We start from the raw sequence: 24,469 nt of genomic DNA, 5'->3' as shown, positions 1-24,469 counted from the left end.
AAAATTAAATATCGAATAAAAATCAATAGACCCGTGTGAATACACTAATCTTTAAACTAGTTATGGTTAAAATACAAATGACTTCGAGAACCATTGTTTTTGCTTCATACATCCATTTTCAAGGGTAGTGGTGTCATTTTCTTAATAAAGCAATTTCTTAAAATCACCTCTCTCCTTTTCCTTTTTGTCCCCGACTAAACCACAACATATCTTTTTATCTTAAGTACAAATTTTTTAACTACCAAAATACCATTTTGTTCACCAAACTTCGTATAAGACAAAAAATTGTTCAATCATAAAAATTTATTTTGTGTTGTTCCGCCATGTATTGTGTTGTTGTGTCTTTGTATTGTTTTATCAATTACTTACTCTTTAATCGATCAAACACACCCCAACTATTATATACAGAGAAAACCACTCTACCTTAAACAAAATAAAATTACTTTGTGCGTCCAAAATAATAGAGAAGTCACGACTAAATGACGATATCAAATTTTACCTGAGTTTTTTAAAAAAGAGATATTTATAAATATTTTTATGAAAAATAATGAAAATAATATCAAATATAAAAAAAGTTGGACAAAAATATTTAATGTATTTTGTTAAAAATTAAGACCAATTACACGCACAATAAGCAACATGTTGGTTAAGATACATCTACAATATATTTTGGGAAACAAATAATTAATGAATTAATTTTCCAAACAAAACATTTAAAGAAATTTATTATTTTACCTTTATAAAAACGACAAATAAACTAAAAAAACGTGATTTGTCGAAGCGTTACTATTTGTTTCTTATTATATCTTGATTTTTGGATTGGATTGGATTTTACAACACTACAATTCTTCATCATCCAAATCCAGTGGAGTAGTATAAAACTGTTGCCAATACTATCAAAACAGTGACACTTTCTTTCTTTTTTTCTTCAATTTATTTTCAGCTTTTTTTCTTCAATAAATAAAATTCAATGGCAATAGGTAACACTTCTTCTTCATCTTCTTCTTGTTGTTCTCGTTTCTGGTCATCGGCGCTCCGATCTAAGCGCTTAGTCTCTCCGGCGGAGAAAACAGCTCGCGACAATTCCGGCCGTGGTCTTTCCCGCCGACTAGGTGTCTTCGACCTTATTCTTCTCGGGATCGGAGCTTCCATCGGTGCTGGTATCTTTGTCGTCACCGGCACCGTCGCTCGTGACGCCGGACCTGGTATGAATGCCTCGGAGTATTTTCAGTTTTTTTTGTTGTTGCTAAAAATGGAATTTTTCAATTTGTTTATTATTATTATTGAAAAATAGTGATATTTATGTAAATTGGAGCATTTAGTTTAATTATGTAGATTGGATTATTTATTTATTTTAATTATTTTATTTTGTTTTTTATCAGCTTAGAATAGAGTTTTGAAACAGTATACCAAAAAAAAAAGAATAGAGTTTTGAAACATTGAAACCAGAGCCAATATTTGAGTTGAAAGTGAACTCTACACTAAATCACGTACCTAGGAAATGAGTTATGAAAAAATGAAACCAGACACTCTCTTCAGCCTTAATTATAAACAAATTTCAAATTTTTAGATTCATTGGATAACTAATGTATCCGGCCTTAATTATGGACCAGATACATTATGCCTCATTATTTTCATTTTTTTTAGATTGCATTATTTATTTTAATTAATTATTTTATTATTGAAAAATAGTTTAATTATTTTATTTAGTTTAATTATGTTTTTTATTTTGTTTTTTATTATTATCTTATAGTACCAGCTTAGAATAGAGCTTTGAAACATTGAAACCAGACACAATTCAGTAAGAACATGATACTGACACCTACATACTGGTAGTAATTTGAGAAAACGGAAGCGATTGAATGTAAGAACATGTGTCAGTAGTCGGTACTGACACCTACATACTGGTAGTAATTTGAGAAAAGGAACCGATTGAATGTAAGAACATGTGTCGGTAGTCGGTACTGACACCTATATATTGGTAGTAATTCGAGAAAACGGAAGCGATTAAATGTAAGAACATGTGTCAGTAGTCAGTACTGTGTCAGACTTTGACACTGGTTAGACACTAGACACTCATTTAATTTGAAGTATCGCTGCATATGTTAAGGATACTTCAAATATTGATTAAGTTTTGGACAAAATAATTTTTTACTTTTAAGTAAATGAAATACACAATTTCCAATAATTTTTTACTTTTATGCATCTATCTGTAATTCTGTATATACCTGCTTTAAGATTGATCATTAATTCAGGAAATAATGCTTACTTTGCTGTTATGTACATTGAACTTTGTGGCTTATGCATGGTTTCTTTTTGTAATGTAGGGGTAACAATAAGTTTTATAATTGCTGGAGCATCATGTGTTATAAATGCACTATGTTATGCGGAGCTAGCTTCTCGATTTCCGGCTGTAGTAGGAGGAGCGTACCTGTATACATATACGGCTTTTAATGAACTTACTGCTTTTCTTGTTTTTTCACAACTAATGCTTGACTATCATATTGGGGCAGCTAGCATAGCAAGAAGTTTAGCAAATTACATTGTTTCATTTCTAGGGATCTTCCCTGTGTTCAAAGATAACATTCCAGCATGGATTGGACACGGTCAAAACATTGGAGGCGTGTTGTCCATCAATATCTTAGCTCCGATTCTCCTAATGCTTCTCACTTTAGTTCTCTGTCTTGGTGTTAAAGAATCATCAGCTGTGAATTCTTTTATGACAGTGACCAAGGTTCCTTTCCATCTCAGCAATTACTAGAGTATACATAACATTAAGTAGTGCATTAATGTTGCGTTTCATGTGAGAAACGAATCACTAGTTATTTTACTGTCTTCTGCAGGTAATCATTGTTATTATTGTCATTTGTGCTGGAGCTTTTGAGGTTGATGTTTCCAACTGGTCTCCCTTTGTTCCAAATGGTATGAGAAGCGTCTTCACGGGCGCTACTGTAGTCTTCTTTGCGTACGTTGGGTTTGATGCAGTTGCCAATTCTGCTGAAGAATCTAAGAAGCCACAGGTTTGTTGTCTTCTTCCAGTGCTTTATGAATAAATGTGATATCTGTTATCTGATGTTTATGTTGAGAATGATAAATGCTAGAAGTAAATAGTGCCTATTTGGATTTATGTATCTGCTGCCAAATGCCATAGTCGGCTCTTGCTATTTTTCCATCAATTATATTATAAGTAAATAGTAGATATTCAGATTTTAAACAGTAGTTCTCAATTAACTTGAAGTTCTTTTGTAACTGTAATATTACAACTGAACAGCTGTGTAGCAGAAACTATCTTGCAATAATATATTCATCTGCTGTGTCTGATTTAAACTCATGCTTTTCATTGCGAGTTTCGTCCTCTTTCTATTTTCACGAATTAGTTCATGATATTTTCTCTTTCTAAATTTTCACATTTCAGCGGGATTTGCCAATAGGCATAATTGGAAGTCTCTTGGTATGTATTGCATTGTACATTGGAGTATGCTTAGTCATTACTGGAATGGTTCCATACAATCTTCTAGGAGAAGATGCTCCTTTGGCTGATGCTTTTAAATCTAAGGGTCTAAAATTTGTTTCTGTTCTGATTAGTATTGGTGCTATTGCTGGACTTACAACAGCACTCCTTGTTGGTCTCTATGTTCAGGTAAATCACGCTGAATATTAATTGATGTGCCTAGTGGCATTTGCTAATGTACATATATGACAGGTTTTTTCTTTCTGATAAGCAGTCTCGGCTATATCTTGGACTTGGCAGGGATGGTTTGCTACCCTCAATATTTGCTAAAGTACACCCCAAACGCCACACCCCTCTTTATTCTCAGATTTGGGTTGGCTGTGTTGCCAGTATTTTGGCTGGGTTGCTTAATGTGAAAATACTATCGCACATTCTTTCCGTTGGTACGCTGGTAAGTGTCAATTTCTAATATCATGATAGTCAACATAATGTATGGACTAGAATGTTCTATCTCTTGTACTAAGAAGTATCTATGAAGTCCATATACTTCAAAATTGCTAAAGTATCCATGTTCTATACAAGGTTGCGGGACATTAGTGAAGACGCATGATCCACTGATGATGGTGCCAGACTTAGCAGAGTTGTCTTTTAATGAATCATACTTAAAAGCTTTTCCTTTTTCAATAATGAGAATGTGCAAGATGAAAATAGGCAATTAAATTGAGTAAAATCAATTTTTAAATAGGACTTACGTTGCTTTTTTGTTGCATTCTGACATTGGTAGGGTGAGAAATTTTTAAATTGTGACATATATAGTGGGGAAAAAAATACAGTTTGATATGGACAAGTGTAATATATGTGCCTATGTTATGTGTGCCTGTGTTCTTTTGTTATGATCAAGTATTTTTTGGTGAATTGTGATCATTGCCCATTAGTATGGTTATATATAATTCGAAATATCAATGTGTTTTCTTGTCTGTATTTGTATTAGTGTACCCAAGTCATATCGTATTTTATGAAGGGCTGAATTTCCTATATCCATATTGAACATGTACTGGGTTAAATATGTGGGGTTCATTCTGTGTGATGCTTTGACTCTCTACACATCAGATGCACTAATAGAAGAATATTACTGTGTTGTTTAAAGTATTCAGATTCCATTTAGCGAATAATGCCACATGCCGTGCTTTGACAAAAATATATTTACATTATAGTTGTGTATAAAACCCCTTGCCTGATATATTCACTTATTTCAGACTGGCTATTCAGTTGTCTCAGCATGCGTTGTTGTACTTCGCTGGAAGGATAGGACAAATAGCCAAGTATCATCGGCTAAGCGGCTGGAGGGTATAATTTTCCTCATTACTGTTGCTCTTTCTGGATTTGCTGCGGGACTCCTTTTCCATTATCAAGTTTCATTTATCTTTGTGATTGCGGCTATAGTTGTTGCAATTGGTGCTTCTCTTGCTCTTCATTTCCGCCAGGTCAGTGTTATTTATTTTTAATTTTATTAACTACCTACCATGTACATACCCGGTACTAGCACACGTATGGTACTCCTTTTTTCTCATTATTCCGCTTAGTGTGAAATTTGCAGTGTTCTCATATATTAATATAATATAATATTATTTATGTATGTATTTGAGTTATTTGTTGTTGTAACCTATCACAATTTGTTATTTTTTAAACTTTTACGGTGATGTTTTGATGTGAATTGAGCAATTTAGCTCATGTTTTTTATCGATGTACCTTGATTTTTTTATTTTTTTTTAAATGTTATATCTCATAGTGGTACCCTACTCTTACCTATGCATCACAAGTTTTAATTGAATCTTGTCATTAGTAGAGGAAGGATTATATCATGAAATTGTTGGTTAGTTATTGCCTTACTCATTTAAGGTCTAATATCGATTAAAATATGTAACTACTATTTAATAAATTAAGAAGTAAAAATGTCATTTGATTTAATAAAAAAAATGAAGAACAACATTAATATTTTGATTTGATTTAATATGGAAGTTCAGAATACACATCACAACATGAAGAAAACAAGTGATCACTTCATGAGCAGGAGGGTACGGCATGGCTACATGAGAAGAAGATTAAGTACTGAGGTTATCTCATACTCGAGAATGAGAATTCAAATTTATTATATAGAGATGGATAACAAACACAAATAGAAAAGCAATCCCAGGACCATAAGTTCTGCTATGCTTATCAGACATGATAACATTAAACTTGTTGTAATTCATGAGCCTTCATTTTGATGTCTTTTTCACGTAACATTCATTTGGATGTTGATTTCTCTCATTAATTACGTTCTGTTTTATCATTTTGTTATCTAGGTTTATGGAGATTCAGTAGGGTTTTCTTGCCCAGGAGTTCCTATTGTGCCGAGCATTTGCATTTTCTTCAACATGTTCTTATTTGGCCAGGTATGCCCATCTCTCCGTTTCGAAATTTTAGCAAAAATATTACTATATATTTGAAGAGGTTAAAGTTGATTATTTTATGAACTTTTGTTTGCAGTTACATCGTGAAGCATGGTTTAGATTTGTGATTCTAAGCATTGTTATGGTTGGTGTTTATGCAACATATGGCCAGTATCATGCCGATCCTAGTGCTGATGAGAATATTATTTATCATGAGGCTCCGGTGGAATCACCTAGATGAGTTATCAGTTCAATATTTATTGTAAAAATTGAACCTAGAATTACCTCAGAATCAAGGTAGTTAAAACGCAAAAATTATAGATTTCACGTTTCTAGGTCAGTATTTTGAGTTACATAAATAAGTAACATGTTAATCTAAGTATCAAATAAATAATAATGAGAATTGGTTTGAAGAGACTGAGCCGAGTAAAGATAAATTTCTTGTCTGGGCAATAGAGATTATAGAAACTTATCTTTCATGTCTACAACCATGAAATAAACGACTACATAGTAAACTATGTAGACTCTTCTATCTTAATCCTCTACTTTCCTTCCATCTGAAGTGTGACATAGTCACTATTTATCCATCTCATAAGCGTCAATCCTTTAGGATTCAATAGATCATTCCCAAGTATGAATCATACATTGAGATAACAGAACAACTCAAAACAAAACAACTCAAAACAAAACAACTCAAATATTCAATAGATACCAGGAATGCACCAAGAACTCGCTGTTAATTTGCATAAAATGAATTAATTATGTGGTTGTGTCTCGTATGTGTTTTGTGGTCCATGTAGAACATGCTTACAGCCTGTAATAATTCTCATCACAATAGAATGTATATGACACTGTCAAAAAGCATTTTTCCATTAACACACAGCTCCTCCTTTTCTCCCCAACATGTGCAAAATGTGTATCATGTAAATGTATCTCTTGTCGGTATATATAAATTAAATTATAAGAAAATTATTTGCATACCAGTACTCCCTCCGGTTCTATATATAAGAAACATTTCACTTTTTAGATTCATTGTAGAATTCATGTATTTAGACTATATTATTGTCTAGATACATCCACTTTACAATGAATTTAAAAAGTCAACTTTTTTTTATATATAGGACCAGAGCGGAGGGAGTATATTTTACTCTCTCCGGTCTTTATTATAAGAAAAAATTTGCTTTTTAGATTCATAGAATGTTTGGTGTATCTAGTTCATAAAATAGTCTATATACATCAAACATTCCATGAATCTAGAAAGCAAACTTTTCCTTATAATAAGGACCGGAGGGAGTAATATGCTTCAACAACCTTAAGTATGAATCCACTAGTGAGAGAAAGAATCTGTAACAGATTTTAACCATGAAACCAACAATCTTGTATGTCATGTTCACGTGGATGCTTCATCATCACAAATTGGGTTGTTGTTCACTTCGAACATGATTAAACACAAACTGCTAATAATCACCCACTTGTCAATATTAGGTTGTTATGTGGGTCCTATAGTAGCTCAATAATTTTTTTTTCTTCTGAGAGATAAAGATATTCATTCATTCAAATTGTTGGAGTACATGCAATACAAATTCAATTTCGCTAAAAATAAAAGGATAAATCTGCGAACAAACTCACAGTATCCGTGTTAATAGCATAAAAAAGCAAATTACATATGTCTACAAGTATGACTATATTGAAGTGTCCGGAATATCCATGCCTCCGGATCTGTAGCGTTGATGACACCAAAGTCGACATCGATTGGATCTGCACTAGATCAAATGAATCCTTCAACCTGAAACAATTGAACACCGCACAAAGACGGGACAACAAATACTCCGGACAAAGACGGGATTAAAACAACACCAAAAAGAGAAATCACAAAGAAGAAAACTCAAATGAAACCTAAAACTATGTGAAAATCACTTATTTAAATAAAAAAAAACAAAAAACGATCAAGAGGGGTGATTTTGGATCAAAAATCACCCCTCTAATGATGAACAATATACAAAAGAAACAAAGATAAAATTATGGTAGGAAGGAACTGTGCGGCGCGGCTTAGGAGAATGATACTAGCTCAATAATTAAACCATTGATATTGATACTCCATTCGTACCATAATACTATATGTCATTTTGACAATTTTACACGTATTAAGAAAGATAATTAGTGTTGTATGAAAAAGAGAGATTATTAGTTAGATTTACAAAATTGTCTTTTATTTATGGTATGAAAAAAATAAATTGAAGAATTGAAAGAAGAGAGAGTAATAAATACCCACTCCGTCCCAAAATATAAAGACTATTTGACCACTGCACGCACACCAATGTATAACTTTGATTATGAATATTTTTAATTGTGCATTAGTAAAAATTATAGAAATTTGATATTTTGAAAATACTCGTTGAAACAAATCAAACAAGATCTTATATGATAATATTTACATGTATATACTTGTAGAAAAATATGGTCAAAACAAAACATATGAATAATGCATTTAGTCAAATGAGGTCTTATAAAATGGGACGGAGGGAGTAGTTAAGGGTATAATAGGAAAAATAGCATTAAACGTTTCATTAGTAATATAAAGCGATATATATTGTGATACACATTTTTTCCACAAAATGACATATATTGTGGTACGGAGTGGAGTATTATTCTTTTAAACACAATAATAGAAGTATTAAGATTCTCAGAGGTTGTTATAAATGGACAACATTTTAAAAATGGTAATGCAAGTAGTTCACACACGTGGTTAATAAAGTGTTTTATTTGGTCTAGCTCATTAATCATCAATTGAATTTGACCACAAATTTGAACAAGATTAACTACGTAGTATGATTTTCTGGTTTTCAAATCTACAAGTTGTTGGAACACTTATAGATTTGTTCAAACTTGTGGTTAATATAATTCAATTGAATAAATTATCCAATCTTGATATAACAATTAACTACTCATTAAACTGCGTTAAACACATGTTTGAACCACGCACATCATTTAAAAACTCAGATGAAAACAATGTTGTAGCCCTTCAACATTTTAAGGACAAAATGCTGCCTTCTGACTATAGTGGCGTTTCGGATGCATTCAGGATGCAATAGACACTTCTTGGAGCTGATATTGTTATTGTAAGAAGTTGCACGGAGATAAAACCGAGTCTCTCATATCGCTTGAAAATGTCAGCAAAAAACCAGTGGTTCCGATTGGTTACATTTCAATGAAGATAGGAACATGGATGATAATTAGTGTACAATCCTTAAATGGTTAGATATACATGGAAAAAGGTCAGTGGTTTGTGTCATTTAGAAGTGAAGCAACACTAAGAGATTAAGACTTGAATGAAGTCTCAACCTTGACACCTGATATCAATTCCAGAAACAAATTTCAACATTTTTTCTCATAATAACAGATCTAGACACTATTTTCATATGCCATTCATTTGGAGTGTTAATTTCAACCAGATTCTTACTAAATTATAAACTTTTACGAAATAAAAAAGGCACTGAAAGCAATTAGTTGTATGAGAAAAAAAATAAGTGGAAGTTCTGATGCCACAAAATAACAGAATTTGATCTATAAATCCAATATCCTAAATGGAAGAAAGCTCAATGAAACAAGAAATTATAAAACTGCTTTGATGAACAACTGTAGTTTACAAATCACCTAACATTGTTGTTTCCAAACATTTTTTGACCTTTTGATCTTTCAATTGATCCAATTTTCTGAAGTCTAATCTGAGCTTTGAACTTTGCTATAAATTCACTAGCTTTCTTATCCACCTCGGAATCAAGTCCTGAATCATTGATATATTCGGACACCACATCTTCGTCCGAGCTACCTTGGATGCTCTCAAGCTTGTTATCTAAGTCTTCCTTATGCACGGTCTTCGATGGTTCTGGTTTATCTCTCTTACGATGACTCGAAAAAGTATCCTCATCACGATTAGGGAAATAGCAATCAAGAGTTTTCTTACTGATCCCTTTCAATAGAAGATCTGGCTCTCTAATTTTGATTTTATCTTTTCTCGTTACTGTATCAACATCATTAGGCTTCTTTACAGCTTTTTCATCGCCTTGCTTGCTGGATGTTTCATCAATTTTCGTCGTCCCTGAAGTCATTCCAGCGGCTCTTCTTGTTCTAACTGATTTCCCCCTAATCTTCGATAGAGCTTTTGCTAGGCTTGCTGGCTTATCTGAGTCCGAGTGCAAACTATGCATCACCGACTCTTTGTTGCCAGGTGGATCCTCACCTACAAGTCCACTTTTACCCTTCAAGTTATCATTTAGATTACTCTTCAGGTCATCTTGGAGCAAGCTTTCGATATTATATCCACCACCTTCAAATGGTTGCAACAAAGTTTCGCCGTTTCTTCTAGCTGAAGATGATGGTGAACTTGACGAGGAGGACGAAGAAGATCCATGCAAGCTCTTCTTTTCTCCTAAAGCTTCCTGCAATGAGTTCATATTATCTGACAAAACAGAATCTACAGAAGAACGTAAACTCGCGTTACTCGTGTGAGACGAGAAAGATCCCATAGACTGCAAAGACCGTGAACTACGTGATTCGAGTTGAGTTTCATCAACAAATATTGGCCTGAATTGTGAAGGATGAGAAACAGCCGCATGTTTCCCTCTAGTTTCCATCATTTCGTTTCTTGAAGACACCTGAGAAATCTTCTTTACAAAATCCAACTCTTGGAAATTCATATCTTCAGAAACAGGCACAAACGAAGTCTTCTTTTGTCCTGAATCTTCCACTTGGAAATCCACATTTTCGGAAGCATGCACATAGGAAGTATTCTTATTCTCCATATCTTCCTCTTGGAAAATCACATCTTCTGAAGTATGCAAAGGGAAAGTCTCTTTTTGCTCCATATCTTCCTCTTGGAACTCTATATTATCTGAAGATACCGAATACATTCTTGTGTTGGAAGAAAAAGATCCTTTAGACTGGAAAGACTGTGAACTATGTGATTCGAATTGAGTTTCATCAACAGACATTGGCCTGAAATTTTCAGGATAAGAAACATCAGCATGCTCGAATTGAGTTTCTTCAACAGACATTGGCCTGACATTTGCAGGATGAACACCATCAGCATGTTTCCCTTTAGCTCCCATTCTTCTGTTTCTTAAAGAACGGCCCTCGGAAATCTTCTTTCCCAAATCTCTTCTCTGAATCCTTTGTTCCGTATCTTCCTCTTCGAAAATCATATTTTCCGAAGCAGGCACAAATGAAGTCTTCCTTCGTCTCACATATTTGTCATTAAAGTTCATCTTTTCTGAAGCAGGTGCATAAGAACCCACCTTTTGTCTCATTTCATCCTCTTGAAAATCTGTATTGCTATTATCCGGTGCAATCGAATCAAAGGAAGAAGAATACATACTTGGAAGAGAAGAAAAAGATGTTGTAGACTGCAAAGACCTTGAACCAAGTCCTTCAAATCTAGTCTCATCAACAGAAAAAGACCTAAATTCCGAAGGAACGTTAACATTGCCATAAACTTTCTCCCTTTCTATCCTTCCAAACCTCGAATTCCATTCAATTGGCGAAGCTACTCCACCACCAACAATAGCAGCATCATTAAACATTTTCTCCAAATTGGTAGGATCCATATCCCCAAATTCCCTATCTTCACTCACATCTAACCTCTTAGAAGAAAGGCTTCTTGAACCTAAACTCGAATCACTCTCATTTTCATTGACATATTCACAACCACCATCCACTTTCCTTTCAACCAATTTCAAACTTCGAACCGGTAATCCAAGAGGTTTATCACCACATTCACCATTACCATAGTAAGGTTGAGCAACAACCACAGGCTCAGTATAATAATACTCAGAATTCCAAGATTGAACCACATTGGTATGTGGTTCATTTCCATCATCATATCTAACTGAATAACCAAAATTCTCATCAGAAACCGACAATTTTTCGGTATTGTACTGTTCATCAAAAACACCAACAGTACTATTATTACCCTCATTAGAACCATCAAAATACTGAGAATTATTCCAACAATGCATCATCTTATTCTCATCAAACCCACATGAATTTTCACTATCATCACCAAAAATAGTTGAAGCAGGAAAAAATTTAGAAACATAACTAGGTGTTGTAGTAGCATTATTATTACTATCATCAGAACTAGATTGAGTTTCTAAATTAGTTTCTAAATCACCATTTCTTCTACTAAAAAGACCATAAGCAACAACAATGCCAATGAAAAGAAGATGAAGAAGTTCCCATAACTTAGTTAGAATGGTTTGGTTCAAAAATTCAGGAGCTTGTGAAGGAAAAAGTGGAACAAGAATTATAAAAATTGCTAAAAATAGAGACTTTATGATGAAATCTGAACAAGAGTTACCTTTTTTGATTGGTTTTGGTTGGATCCGCAAATGGGGTTTTGAGATAGGGATTGGATCCGCCATTGATGAGAAAAAGTTTGAGTTTTGTGAAATGGGTGTTGTTGGGATTTGTGTGAAATGAAAGGAAAATGAAGAAAGGAAGAAACTTTGATTTTGTTTGAGAAGAAGAAGAAAAAAAAGTGTACAATAATTTAGGGACAAACATGGAAAATACTAATGTTTAAGGTAAATGTTTTTATTTTTTGTTAGATGTTTAAGGTAATTATTTAAGGTTAATACAATGTGGTAAGATTCAAAAAGTGTCTTTGACAATTATTACGGTTTTATTTTAATGACGGAATTGCCCTTGTTTTGGTTTGAGTTTTACAATGTTTTTGGGAATATTATTTGAGAAAGGTTTTTGGATCATTACAAGACTAAGGCAAGACGTTATTATATACTTGAATGAGTTGGGGCATAGAGAAAAGAATCTTTTTATCTTTTTATTGATTAACTGCTAAGTAATCAACCATTTCATGATAGATGTTCACCAAATTTTCTAATGCACTGATTAAAACTATAAAACAATTATGTATAGAGGCTGTTTGTTTAGGGAAAGAGGATTAAGAATCACGAGTTCGACTATAAGATAAGTAAAGTCTGGTCAATTATTTATGTATATAATTCTTGTTTAAGATAATTTGATTTTAATTAGTGTTATTTTTAAAATTATTTTACTTTGGATTTGTTGAACTTAAAATCTGAGTTGTCTATTGCTATAAGAAAATGGCAATTTGTTGATTAGATAACTACACTAATTCCATAATTGATGGTAGGAAAAGAGATCTAATAAAATCTTTACATATTCGGTTGAATTTTTTCTTTCGATAATTCATAATTTATCCTTCTTAGTTTGTTACTTTGAGTGCAAAAAATGCTCGCAAACTAGAAAGTGGAAGGTTAGTTTGGTAATTTCAGAAGGCGCATGAGGTTTTTTGGAGGGCGCGAAAAAGTAAATTTCTTTTGATGTTTGTTGCAAGGAAAGTAAGGAAGTGGCGGACACGATGTCTATTCTATTGTGGGTAATTTGACATACTAGGAATAATTAAGTTGGAGTGAAGTCAAAACTAGCGCAAGACACGTGGGATTGCAAGCGGCGAGCATGTGAACCGAATGGGCAACCGTCAATGGGTTGGTTGCTGCCAAGACAGTCCCAACATCACACAAAGATGTTGGTCACACATTAGATCAATGGTTTCCTCCTACGCAAGGCTACCTGAAATGCAACGTAGATGCTAGCTTCTTTTTTACAACTAATGCAATAAGTTGGGGATGGTATCTACGAGATCATCAAGGTAGATTTATGTTGGTAGGTTTTAATGTCATTCATGCTAGACTCAACATAATTGAAGGAGAAACTATGACTATGAAGGAAGCACGAAGGTTTTGATCAGCGGTGTAGTATCAGATCCCAAAGATAGTAAGTCACATAAAGAGGCTAGTCTCATTTGATCATAGAAAATGACTCACAAATTATTATTGAAGCTACTTCCTCTATGCGACATATATGATTCATCCGAATTTAGCACTCAAATTTCTAATATTAAGTCTATGTTATTATTAGCTCCCAACATCGAGGTAAAGTTTTTAACGTCAAATAAATATGACCACTCACACTTTAGCGAATGCGGCATATTTTAGGACCAATTGTTATATTTTTGGATTAATTTCTCATTATATTAACAATTGTATTTGATTAATGATATGAATTGAGTTTATTAAAAAATAATAATTATGTAACATTAACATGCTAGTTATGAAACTACAAAAGGAGCAATAAATTAGGATAAATTTGGTGTGGGTAAGGGTGACAATAGACACCTTTAATATCGTAATCCAACTATTATCACTACAAGAAAAAGGAATCTGGAATTTTCCGTTATTGAATATTAAAATACTATATTTATAGATAGAGAGATACAAATTTCCCATGCAATGACCCACCATGATTGGTTGTGATTCACTCTGTCTCTAACTATGTAATATGAGAGATGCTGATGTATATTAAGTATGAGTTATAATTAGATAAAATAGACCAATAAGTCTTGTTCTTCTTAATTAAGCATGGATTAGGAGTTTAATTTCTAACTTATATGGATGTGCTCCACAAATTTCTTAACGAAGATTAGTCATATTGCTAATCACAGTGGAAACTTCTCCAAAAGTTCCAACATGAAAAAATTTAGATCAATCTTGTAAGGAAAAGCTCATTGGAAACACGTGTTGTATGGCATGGCATGAATCATTTTCAAGACCAATGACTTAGTGTATGTTTGTTTATGTGTTCATTGCTGATATCAATATATAGTTATGTTCTTACCAAACAAAAATTAATTATTTTATTCTTATCAAGCAAATGGAAATATTAATCCCATTATACACTATAAGGTTCTAGTTTGTGATTTTTAAACATCCACGAATTGTTTTTTTCTTCCTTTTTCTCTGTTCAGTTTTTATGAAAAAATATTTTAGCAACATGCATTTTTATGAATGCTTATTGGAGTTAACTTATACCCACTTATTTTTTAGAGTATTTAGCAAAATGCACCTCAAGTTGTATTTAATTTAACCATTTTTTAATGATAAGCTGTTAAAATACTTCTTCTAAAAATTAAATGGATGTGCGTTATAGGTTCATTTATAATATATTATAGATGGAATTGGTCCAAGTGATAAGAAAATTTGACCATTTAATTAAGTAATCAATGGTTCGATCATTGCATATGAAAACTTTTTAAAAAATTTTCGACGGAAATTAATCACTGCTAATTAACAATATATGATAGAAACTTCGTACCTATAATACTGTAAACTCAAAGAATAGTAAAGTGGAGAATGTAATTAAATAACATTATTTTTGTTTGTATTGAAAAAATATGATTCATATAGTTATTTATGACTTGTTTTATTCCACCTGTCATGTCAAAGAAATTAAAAGGCTAGAGAAATATAGTACTCTCTGGTCCAAAATATAAGAAACAAAATATTTTAGTCTAATATTATAAATTAAATACATATATTTTTCAATGAATCTAAAAAGTGTTTTATTTCTTATATTTAGGACCGGAATTAGAAATAACAATCTTCACTGTGACATTTAAGAAGTGTAGGCATAGAAGTAAAAATTATTTTCAACTTAATTAGTATACATGCATAAACATTCACCCTTCAAACATTCTGGTTTTTCATAAGGCAAATAAGGACTACTTGAGCAATCCGAGGTACAATTTTGACCTGTGATGTAAAACAAGAATATGTTATTGAAAATGGTCAATAAATTATCTATAATGTCAAGAATAAAACTTGAAAATAGTGGGGGAAAAAATGCTTACCATAGGCCTCAATTGCAACAAAAAACACAAAAAGTAAAATGATCATAGTATAAACAAACTTGAAAAATTTTGTCATGCTTTTTTCATGTGCATGCATGCATGCCACAAATAGAAATCGATTTAAATCCATTTATATAGTAAACAAACCAATGCTCTATTTAATTTCAATTATATGTTTTGTAGCACATTGAAAGAAATTATTGATAAAATTAGGGTCGTTATTAAGTGTTTCTTAAGTATATTGATATGTTGTGTTTGCCTCTTTAAGTCACTCAATAGTCCACTTGATCTTGGTAAGAATCTCACATAAAAATATTGATAGTTATTTGAGTTTCATTATTTTTAAAAATGACATTTTATTATTAATTTTATTTATCCTTTCATGGTTTATAAACTCCAATCTAGTGCACTTTTTAGGAATTATTTTGAGACATTTGTAGAGCGATTGTAAGCTACTATTTACACAATTAAATAATTTGCTCTATCTTATATATATGCAGAAAAAATGAAAAAGATTTCAAGTCTAATTTATAGATCACTTACAATACACAAAATTCGAATTTAAAATTCTCCACTTATTCAATTTTTTTTATCAAATAATTTAGTAACTAGAAATTTCACATTTTTTTAAGGTGAATAAGTGGGATATCTGTGTTCGAATCCCAACCACTGCATATATAGTGCAATGTGCCTACCTATTGAACTACACTCACAGATACTTCACTTATTCATTTTAAAAGGTGAAATTATGTCAACAAGACTACTTGACAAAATAAAATTTTCAAGAGATTATAGTCTAGTGATTGAAGTTCACCTATTGAAGGTCCAAAAAAAATCTTTTTTTTTCTTCATATTTTTTCAAGGTGTAAGTTATAAATCTTTTTCAAGGTGTTAAAAACTGTGATTTGAATGATTCCAAAAAAATATTTATGCACATTTTTATCTTTCTTAAATATTGAATATTAAGTTTTCATGAGCATAGTTCAGATGATAATGATATTGTATATGTAATTTGTAAAAACCGGAGTTCAAATTCTGATATTCGCATTATTTTTGCCATAAATATTGAACATTAATCTTGTTGTATATTTTACTGGAAATGGTTTTCGAGCACAAAACACCAACACAAACATAATAAAAATACGGTATGCTATAGCTTTTGGGAGTTTTTAGTGTTTTTTCTCACCTTGGTTTGCATGTCACATATCTGCCGGTCACACATAGCCAGACGGTGTCCATCAGTTTATTTCTATGTTAAAATAACAGCTCTCATTTTTTACTATGTTTATGTTTTGAGTTTAATGGACATAAACAGACAGAGTAAATTTTTTTTACACATTCAACTAATAAGAATGTTTTAACCTTCCTTATTATATAAAAAAAGTGGGATTAAGTGGGATGATGAGACGGAAAACATAATTGTGATTGATTGAGTCTGTAAAATTTCTTTACTCTGTTTTCCTATATCCATTAAACTTGTTTTACAAGAATGAACAAAATATTTGCCCAAGTGCCATTTAGAATCAATCATATTTTAGGAAACTTAAACATCGGGTATTCAGATTTTTTATATTATTGTAAATGCTCTTAACCAATAGAAGGACTATATTCAACACTTAAAATTTAAAAATATATAAAACGAATAAAAAAAATTAAATGACCAAAATAAATATTTGGTAAAAGAAAGGGTCAAATTAAAACGAATGTCCAACACTTAATATACAACACATTTTTAAGAAATAAAATAAGATTTTATGATACTTTAAGAGAAATGAAACAATAATGAAAAGATGATAAAATAAATGGGTTAACTTTTATTGCAACCAAGATTTCTAATTTCTAAGTTAAAATCATCACTTCGGTGAGATAAAAGGAAAAACATGTATATATTGAAATACTTATGAGACATTTAACAATAACTTTTATTTTACAAAGGATTTCTTGTAACAAATGATAATTTATTACTATTAGTTGAAGTAAAATTAAGCAGGCTATGAATTTTTTACATTAAAAATAAATTTGTCAAATTACAAACTTTTTATTTCTACTACAGGCTTTGGCTAAAATGAAAGAGTGAGACAAGTGGTGCATGGTGCACCACTTGTCAATATCTCGATAACGAAAACAAATTTTATAAAATCTACAGTTAGATTGAAAGTTTATATATATAGATCATTCATATAAATTTTTAGAAAAATTGAAAATCATTTGATATGTTATCGAGACTCATTAAGATTAACAGTTTATGAATTTTTACTGAATACCGTTAATTTTGGTCGGTCTCAATAACACATCAAATGATGTTCAATTTTTCTAAAGATTTATATGAATGATCTATATGATATAAAGTTTCAACCCAACGAATTTTATAAAATTTATTTTCGTTATCGAGATATTGACAAGTGGTGCACCGTGCACCACTTGTATCACTCTTTCATGTTAGAAGTGGCCTCTACTAGATATAATAAGAAGTACAAAGGGTACTCAATCCCTTACAATGCAAAGTAAATTATAGAATTTGTTAGCTGATTTATCATTTTCAATTTTTAGCGATTTTAAATTTATGTTATTCAATACATGAATGTCATTTGTACGTAGTCAATAAATGATGATGATGAGGCATTGTTGTGAGGAGATCCTTTAATTCCTTCGGCCTAAGATTAACGTTCCAAAATGAGTGAGTCATTTTGACTATATACACTATTAACATATCTTATTTTGATCATATTTTTCTACTAATAAATAAAAACAAATATTAACATATAAGATGTTGTTGAATTCATCTCGATGGGTATTTTCAAAATATCATATTTTGATAATTTTTACTATTATACAATTAAAAATATTAATCGTCAAAGTTATGCATTGACATGCGTGACATAGTCAACTGACTCACTCATTGTGGGACGGAGGAATAATTTGTTACTAATCATCAATCAATAATCCTTATCAAAATTACAACATTTGATATCATCATGAATCCTTATATTGACGAGGTTTTGAAGTTACGGAATCAAATTATGGATAGCGGAAAGAAAATCAATAGTAAAAAAAAAAGTGGATAATAAAAGAAAAACCAGTTTCTGTCCGTAACTAAAAATCTTGAATCCGTAGCTAGAAGTTAGAAGAAGCTAAAAAATCACTGCACAAGTATAACATGAACCCAGTTTCCTATGTCGATAAAACTTAATTTTTCATTGTTCAATATTTTTATTTTATTTTGTTGCATCTACTATGATCAATGTAGTGAGTATATTTCCTTGTCTTGGGATCGTGGAAGAAAAGAAATTCAATTATAGATTTTTCACAATAATTCTTCTTCTTGTTATGGAATTACAAAGAAGTTGGTTTTGTAGAATTGAATTTGATAATTATAAGATTATGGTGCATAATCCATGACATCAAGCGAAGAACTAAAAGGTGAATTAGATAGAGTATCAACCATTCATTTTAATCTAATGGTTATAATTTATTCTTATCATTTTCATATATAAAAGACATTCTCATATGATATGTCCCCTAAATATATAATCGCCTCAATTGTATTTTTATTTTATTTTTGATAATCGCCTCAATTGTATATTATTTCGACAAGTATATATATTCGCAATTGTATAAAACTATTATTGCTCTTTTGGTATTTTTCTCTTGCCTATCATGAAAGGCTACTAAGAGAGAAATACAAATGTTCCAAATCATTTTGAGTGAATCATTTTGACTATATACACTATTTACATACTCTCTCTGTTCCAAATCTTTTGTCCTTTTAGGAAAATTAGGATTTGTTGCAAATGACTCACTAAAGTTATGTTTTAATTTTAACCATTCATTTTAATCTAATGGTTATAATTTATTCTCATCATTCTCATATATAAAAGACATTATCATATGATATGCCCCCTAAATATATAATTGCCTCAACTGTATTTGATAATCGCCTCAATTGTATATTATTTCGACAAGTATATTCGCAATTGTATAAAACTATTATTGCTCTTTTGGTATTTTTCTCTTGCCTATCATGAAAGGCGCTACTAAGACAGAAATACAAATATTAATGAAAGGTTGATTCTGATCAAACAAATAATGAAAGGTTGAGATAAATGGACAAAGCATGCATGGCATTTTTTTAATGGCAATATAATATTATATAAAAACGACAAAAATAGTATAGAATAATCACAACACATAGATATTAGAAATACTCTCCACTATAATATCTAATTAATTATAACCCATGTAAATAAATGGACACACCAATAGCAAATTAACACCTTTAACTTCCGATTACAAGAAGATCCAAAACCCCTTAGATCAGATAGAGGCAAGGATCATCCATCAAGAGACCTCTATTTAGCCAAACCTCGCGAAGACCTAGTTTCAGCAAAAAATAGGGTGGATATTCCACTTGTAAAAGGAACACGTGATGCCATAACTTTTACCTAAAAACTATTTAATTTCCAAGATAAAAGTTTCACTTTATCGACCAAACACTCAACATAAAAAGTACCTTCTGAAAAGAGTAAATCATTTCACGAGTTCCAAATAGCCCACATAATAGTTTACCAAATTAACAACCTCTTAAATCTATTTAATTAGCATTTGCCAAATTAACAACCACACAACTTTTCTTACCCCCCATACCCAGGAAAAGATTGAGCTTCATTGATTTAAAAAATGAGCGCAGGAAAGGTTTGAAGAAGCACACAGAAAATAGATGCGAGATATATGAGCGCATAGAAACTATAAAATTAATTTATTCACAAAACAGTTTGATACAAATGATAAGCCTCATATTTATATATACATCTCAAGAACTAAGATCAATCTAACTAGAGTAGGTAGAAAGTGTAAGATCCCTGACTGAACCTAATTGTATAGAATTTTTAAAAAAAATTACATATCGTCGTCTCAATTTTATATTACTTCGACAACTAATTTTGTGTTGGAATTTGAAGTGTGAGTTGAGTCTCACATCAGATAAAATAGGAATGTTGAATGATTTATAAGAGAGAGGAATGTTTGAATTGTACAAGGATGTGATGATCCCCCGGGCCCCCTCATGACCCCACAGTGGTATCATAGCCGATGGTTGTTGATCCGATTCCTTGTGTCTAAAGTCTTCTTGACAAGGTGTTTAGGCGACGTGTCCCGTTGAGACTAAGCAACAACAGTAGAAGTGGATGAAAAACTTCCGTTCGAGGGGGAGCATACCCATAAAATAATGGATGGACTTACACTTGTGGGGGGAGATATTGGTATTTCAAGTGTGAGTTAAGTTCCACATCAGATCAAATAGTGAATGTTGAATGATTTATAAGTGAGATGACCCAAAAACCTAATATCTTAAAATTTTAGGTAAAAGTATGATGTCCAACTCACTTGTGTAGTTGTTCAAGGCCCGATGTGATGATCCATGAACCCCTCATGACCCAACATTTTGCAATTGTTTTTTTTGTTTGACAATCAACATTTTGCAATTGTTTAAAACATATTATTTCTCATTTTGGTACTTCCCTTGTCTATCATGAATGATCAAAAGAAATACAAATAATAATAAAAGTTTGATAAAAAAAATAGACTAACTATGATTGCCAATAAAAAGTTAAACTCACCACTTCGGTGAGATAAAGGGTTTAATTTAACAAAAAGGTTATTTTGTAACAAAGTAATATTTTTTATTTTTTAATTGAAGTATAATAAGAGTATGATGGATTTTACATTATAAATAAATTGGTTGATTTACAAACTTTTAATTTGTTTCTATACTACATGCAAATGAGGAGAAATATGACTGCAATTATAAAGTTTGTTTATGTGATGTCCATTTTTCTTTCACTGTTTCATGTTGTAACCAGCTCTGATAACCCAATTGGTAAGCCCCTTTTATGTTTCTTTTCTTATACACAAATTAAAATTGCATAATCTTTTAGTCTAAGAGGTATCAACTTTGTAGTTAGATTGATGTTGTAATATCAAGAGAAAATTTAAATTCAAATTAAAACATTTGTAAAATAAGTGAGGTATTTTTATTTGGACACAACTCTAAAATATAAATTATTTAGGCATACACACAAAACCAAATAAAAAATAATACAAAAAATGAATAAATAATATCCAGTGATGTGATTAAAAATATCCCGTGATGTTATTAAAATATTTTGCATTTAACTTTTTTTCAATTATGTGTATGCACCCAAATATTTTTTATTTTGGTTTGTGCCAATGTAAGAATTGTCCAAAATATGTAGTATTCACTAGGGCAATTGTTATTAATATCTTAATATGATGTTTTCGTATTTAAAAAAATCATCATTGGAACAAAATAAAATTATCATATTTTATTAACATTCTTTTATATATTTTTCACAGTACTAGTAATTAGTAGCTGCAAGACTGATTATGACTGTCCAGATAAGTTCTGTGACCCTCCAAAAGTTGGGAAGTGTCTTTCTAATATTTGTTATTGCGAAATAGGTTAGTTGAAAAGTTATCTTGTTTCGTCTATAATTTTATGGATCTATTAACGCGTGCCTTGAAGATATATGTTAAGAAATTCAAAAGTGGAATTATTACATTATAAAATACAATTATTTGACTTTTAAAAAATTAAATGTCCAACTCTTAAGAGCAATATTTCTATTTTTGTCAAAAACAAATAGCAATATTTCTATACTAAATGGTTTATCATATGTTTTTAAGGCACGTATTCTTATGATCCGAAAAGAAGAACAACAGAAAAACATATAATTACTCACATATTATTAACTTTAGTATTCTATGTTTGTCAAACACAAATAAAATGATGTACGGTAATATTTTTAGTTTTTCTCTTTACTTTTCTATGGATGCCATGTTTTTTAACATTTAAAACATTTTTTATTAATTTAATTAAGATGAAATTTAACATGCAAGTTGAAAACTTATCTTGATTTTTTAAAGCATGTGATTTAATTTGAATGTCATATGTACGGTTGTTACTGTTACTATTATTTTTTCTCTTTTTTTTTGTTTTGACAAGATTTTTTCTCATATTTAGGGTGTGTTTATTACAGATTAAAAAAATAGTGATTTTGATGTAAAATAATTTAGAGATTAGTTTTTAGAGATTTTTAGAAAAGTTGAATTTACTTTGTGTTTGTTTATTATAATAAAAATCAGGGTGCGTTTGTTACTGATTAAAAAAATAGTAATTTTGATTTAAAATAATTTAGAGATTAATTTTTAGAGATTTTTAGAAAAATCACTCTTTTTAAATAAAATAATCTTTAGTTTGTTTGGATACAACTTATAAAAGTGATTTTTTTATTACAAACAACTTTCTTCTTTTAACATTTATTTTCTCTCTCCTCTAAAAAAAATCTATTATTTTATAAGCTACTCTTAGAGCCCGTTTGTTCTAGCTTATTTTAGAAAAAAAATCACTTTTTTATAAAAATAATCACTTTTAATTGTTTCGCATCTGTTTGTTATAGATTTTTAAAATAATCAGAAAACAGCTAAAAATGAGAAGCTACTAAGAGGCCGTTTGTCACGGATTAAAAAAATAGTGATTTTGATCTAAAATAATTTAGAGATTAGTTTTTAGAGATTTTTAGAAAAGTTGAATTTACTTTGTGTTTGTTTATTATAATAAAAATCACTTTCTTTAAATAAAATAATCTTTAGTTTGTTTGGATAGAACTTATAAAAGTGATTTTTTAAATTATAAATAACTTTCTTCTTTTAACATTTATTTTCTCTCTCCTCTAAAAAAAATCTATTATTTTATAAGCTACTCTTAGTAGCTTCTCATTTTTAGCTATTTTCTGATTATTTTTAGCTTCTGATTATTTTAAAAATCTGTAACAAACAGATGCAAAACAATTAAAAGTGATTATTTTTATAAAAAAGTGATTTTTTTTCTAAAATAAGCTATAACAAACGGCCTCTAAGAGTAGCTTATAAAATAATAGATTTTTTTTAGAGGAGAAAAAAAGAAATGTTAAAATAAGAAAGTTATTTGTAATTAAAAAAATCACTTTTATAAGTTGTATCCAAACAAACTAAAGATTATTTTATTTAAAAAAAGTGATTTTCATTATAATAAACAAACATAAAGTAAATTCAACTTTTCTAAAAATCTCTAAAAAGTAATCTCTAAATTATTTTACATCAAAATCACTATTTTTTTAATCTGTAACAAACGGACCATTAGTAGCTTATCATTTTTAGCTATTTTCTGATTATTTTTAGCTTATGATTATTTTAAAAATCTGTAACAAACAGAATCAAAACAATAAAAAGTGATTATTTTTATAAAAAAAAGTGATTTTTTTTTTTAAATAAGCTATAATAAACTGCCTCTTAGCTTATAATTTTTTGACTTTTTTTTTTTACTATGACAGGGGAAAAAGAACTAGGCGGGACAGTCCATTAATACACATACAACTTTGGTTGGATCCGCAAATGGGGTTTTGAGATAGGGATTGGATCCGCCATTGATGAGAAAAAGTTCGAGTTTTGTGAAATGGGTATTGTTGGGATTTGTGTGAAATGAAAGGAAAATGAAGAAAGGAAGAAATTTTGATTTTTATTCAGAAGGAAAAGAAAAAGTGTAATAATTTAGGGACAAACATGGAAAATAGTAATGTTTAAGGTAAATGTTATTATTTTTTAAGGTAAAAGTGTTTTTTTTTACAAATAAAATAGTATTATAAGGAATATAAGGGGTACTCAATTACAATCCAAAGTAAATTATAGAATTTGTTAGCAGATTTATCATTTTCGATTTTTAGCGATTTTAAATATATGTTATTCAATACATGAATGTCATTTGTAGTAAATAAATGATGATGATGATGAGGCATTGATATGTGA

At 30.5% G+C, this 24,469-nt stretch overlaps 1 protein-coding gene and 2 long non-coding RNA genes across 4 annotated transcripts; 2 read left to right on the top strand and 1 right to left on the bottom strand.

Annotated features, from left to right (window-relative positions):
* The first annotated feature begins 711 nt into the window (after positions 1–711).
* Positions 712–6,296, top strand: LOC123890701 (cationic amino acid transporter 9, chloroplastic). Of its 2 annotated transcripts, XM_045940353.1 has the most exons (9): positions 780–1,205; positions 2,328–2,734; positions 2,844–3,020; positions 3,416–3,640; positions 3,726–3,902; positions 4,708–4,935; positions 5,476–5,565; positions 5,797–5,886; positions 5,981–6,296. In XM_045940353.1, exons 1-9 carry the CDS (start codon positions 971–973, stop codon positions 6,122–6,124), a joined length of 1,773 nt encoding a protein of 590 aa, XP_045796309.1. In that variant the 5' UTR covers positions 780–970; the 3' UTR covers positions 6,125–6,296. The 2 variants fall into 2 exon arrangements, with proteins under 2 accessions (XP_045796310.1, XP_045796309.1); XM_045940354.1 differs by lacking the exon at positions 5,476–5,565 and having other exon boundaries at positions 712–1,205.
* A 9,089-nt stretch (positions 6,297–15,385) lies between these two features.
* Positions 15,386–15,868, bottom strand: LOC123890700. The gene is made up of 2 exons (XR_006802934.1): positions 15,611–15,868; positions 15,386–15,512 (listed from the first exon to the last, which is right to left on the bottom strand). It is a non-coding gene; the product is annotated as an uncharacterized LOC123890700 (long non-coding RNA).
* Positions 15,869–20,458: 4,590 nt separating this feature from the next.
* LOC123890699 lies at positions 20,459–24,469 on the top strand. Its single transcript, XR_006802933.1, has 2 exons — positions 20,459–21,485; positions 23,998–24,469. It is a non-coding gene; the product is annotated as an uncharacterized LOC123890699 (long non-coding RNA).

Source organism: Trifolium pratense, linkage group LG6, assembly GCF_020283565.1.
Source record: "Trifolium pratense cultivar HEN17-A07 linkage group LG6, ARS_RC_1.1, whole genome shotgun sequence".
Classification (NCBI taxonomy): Eukaryota; Viridiplantae; Streptophyta; class Magnoliopsida; order Fabales; family Fabaceae; genus Trifolium; species Trifolium pratense.
Note: the sequence above shows the minus strand (reverse complement) of the source record. Positions and strands in the feature narration are given on the sequence as shown.

Excerpts from the sequence above, each read along its gene's own strand:
- LOC123890701 (XM_045940353.1), top strand. The coding sequence starts at position 971 with ATGGCAATAGGTAACACTTCTTCTTCATCTTCTTCTTGTTGTTCTCGT. Across the intron at positions 1,206-2,327 it reads CGCTCGTGACGCCGGACCTG|GGGTAACAATAAGTTTTATA; the intron begins GTATGAATGCCT and ends TTTGTAATGTAG. Across the intron at positions 5,566-5,796 it reads GAAGAAGATTAAGTACTGAG|GTTTATGGAGATTCAGTAGG; the intron begins GTTATCTCATAC and ends TTTGTTATCTAG.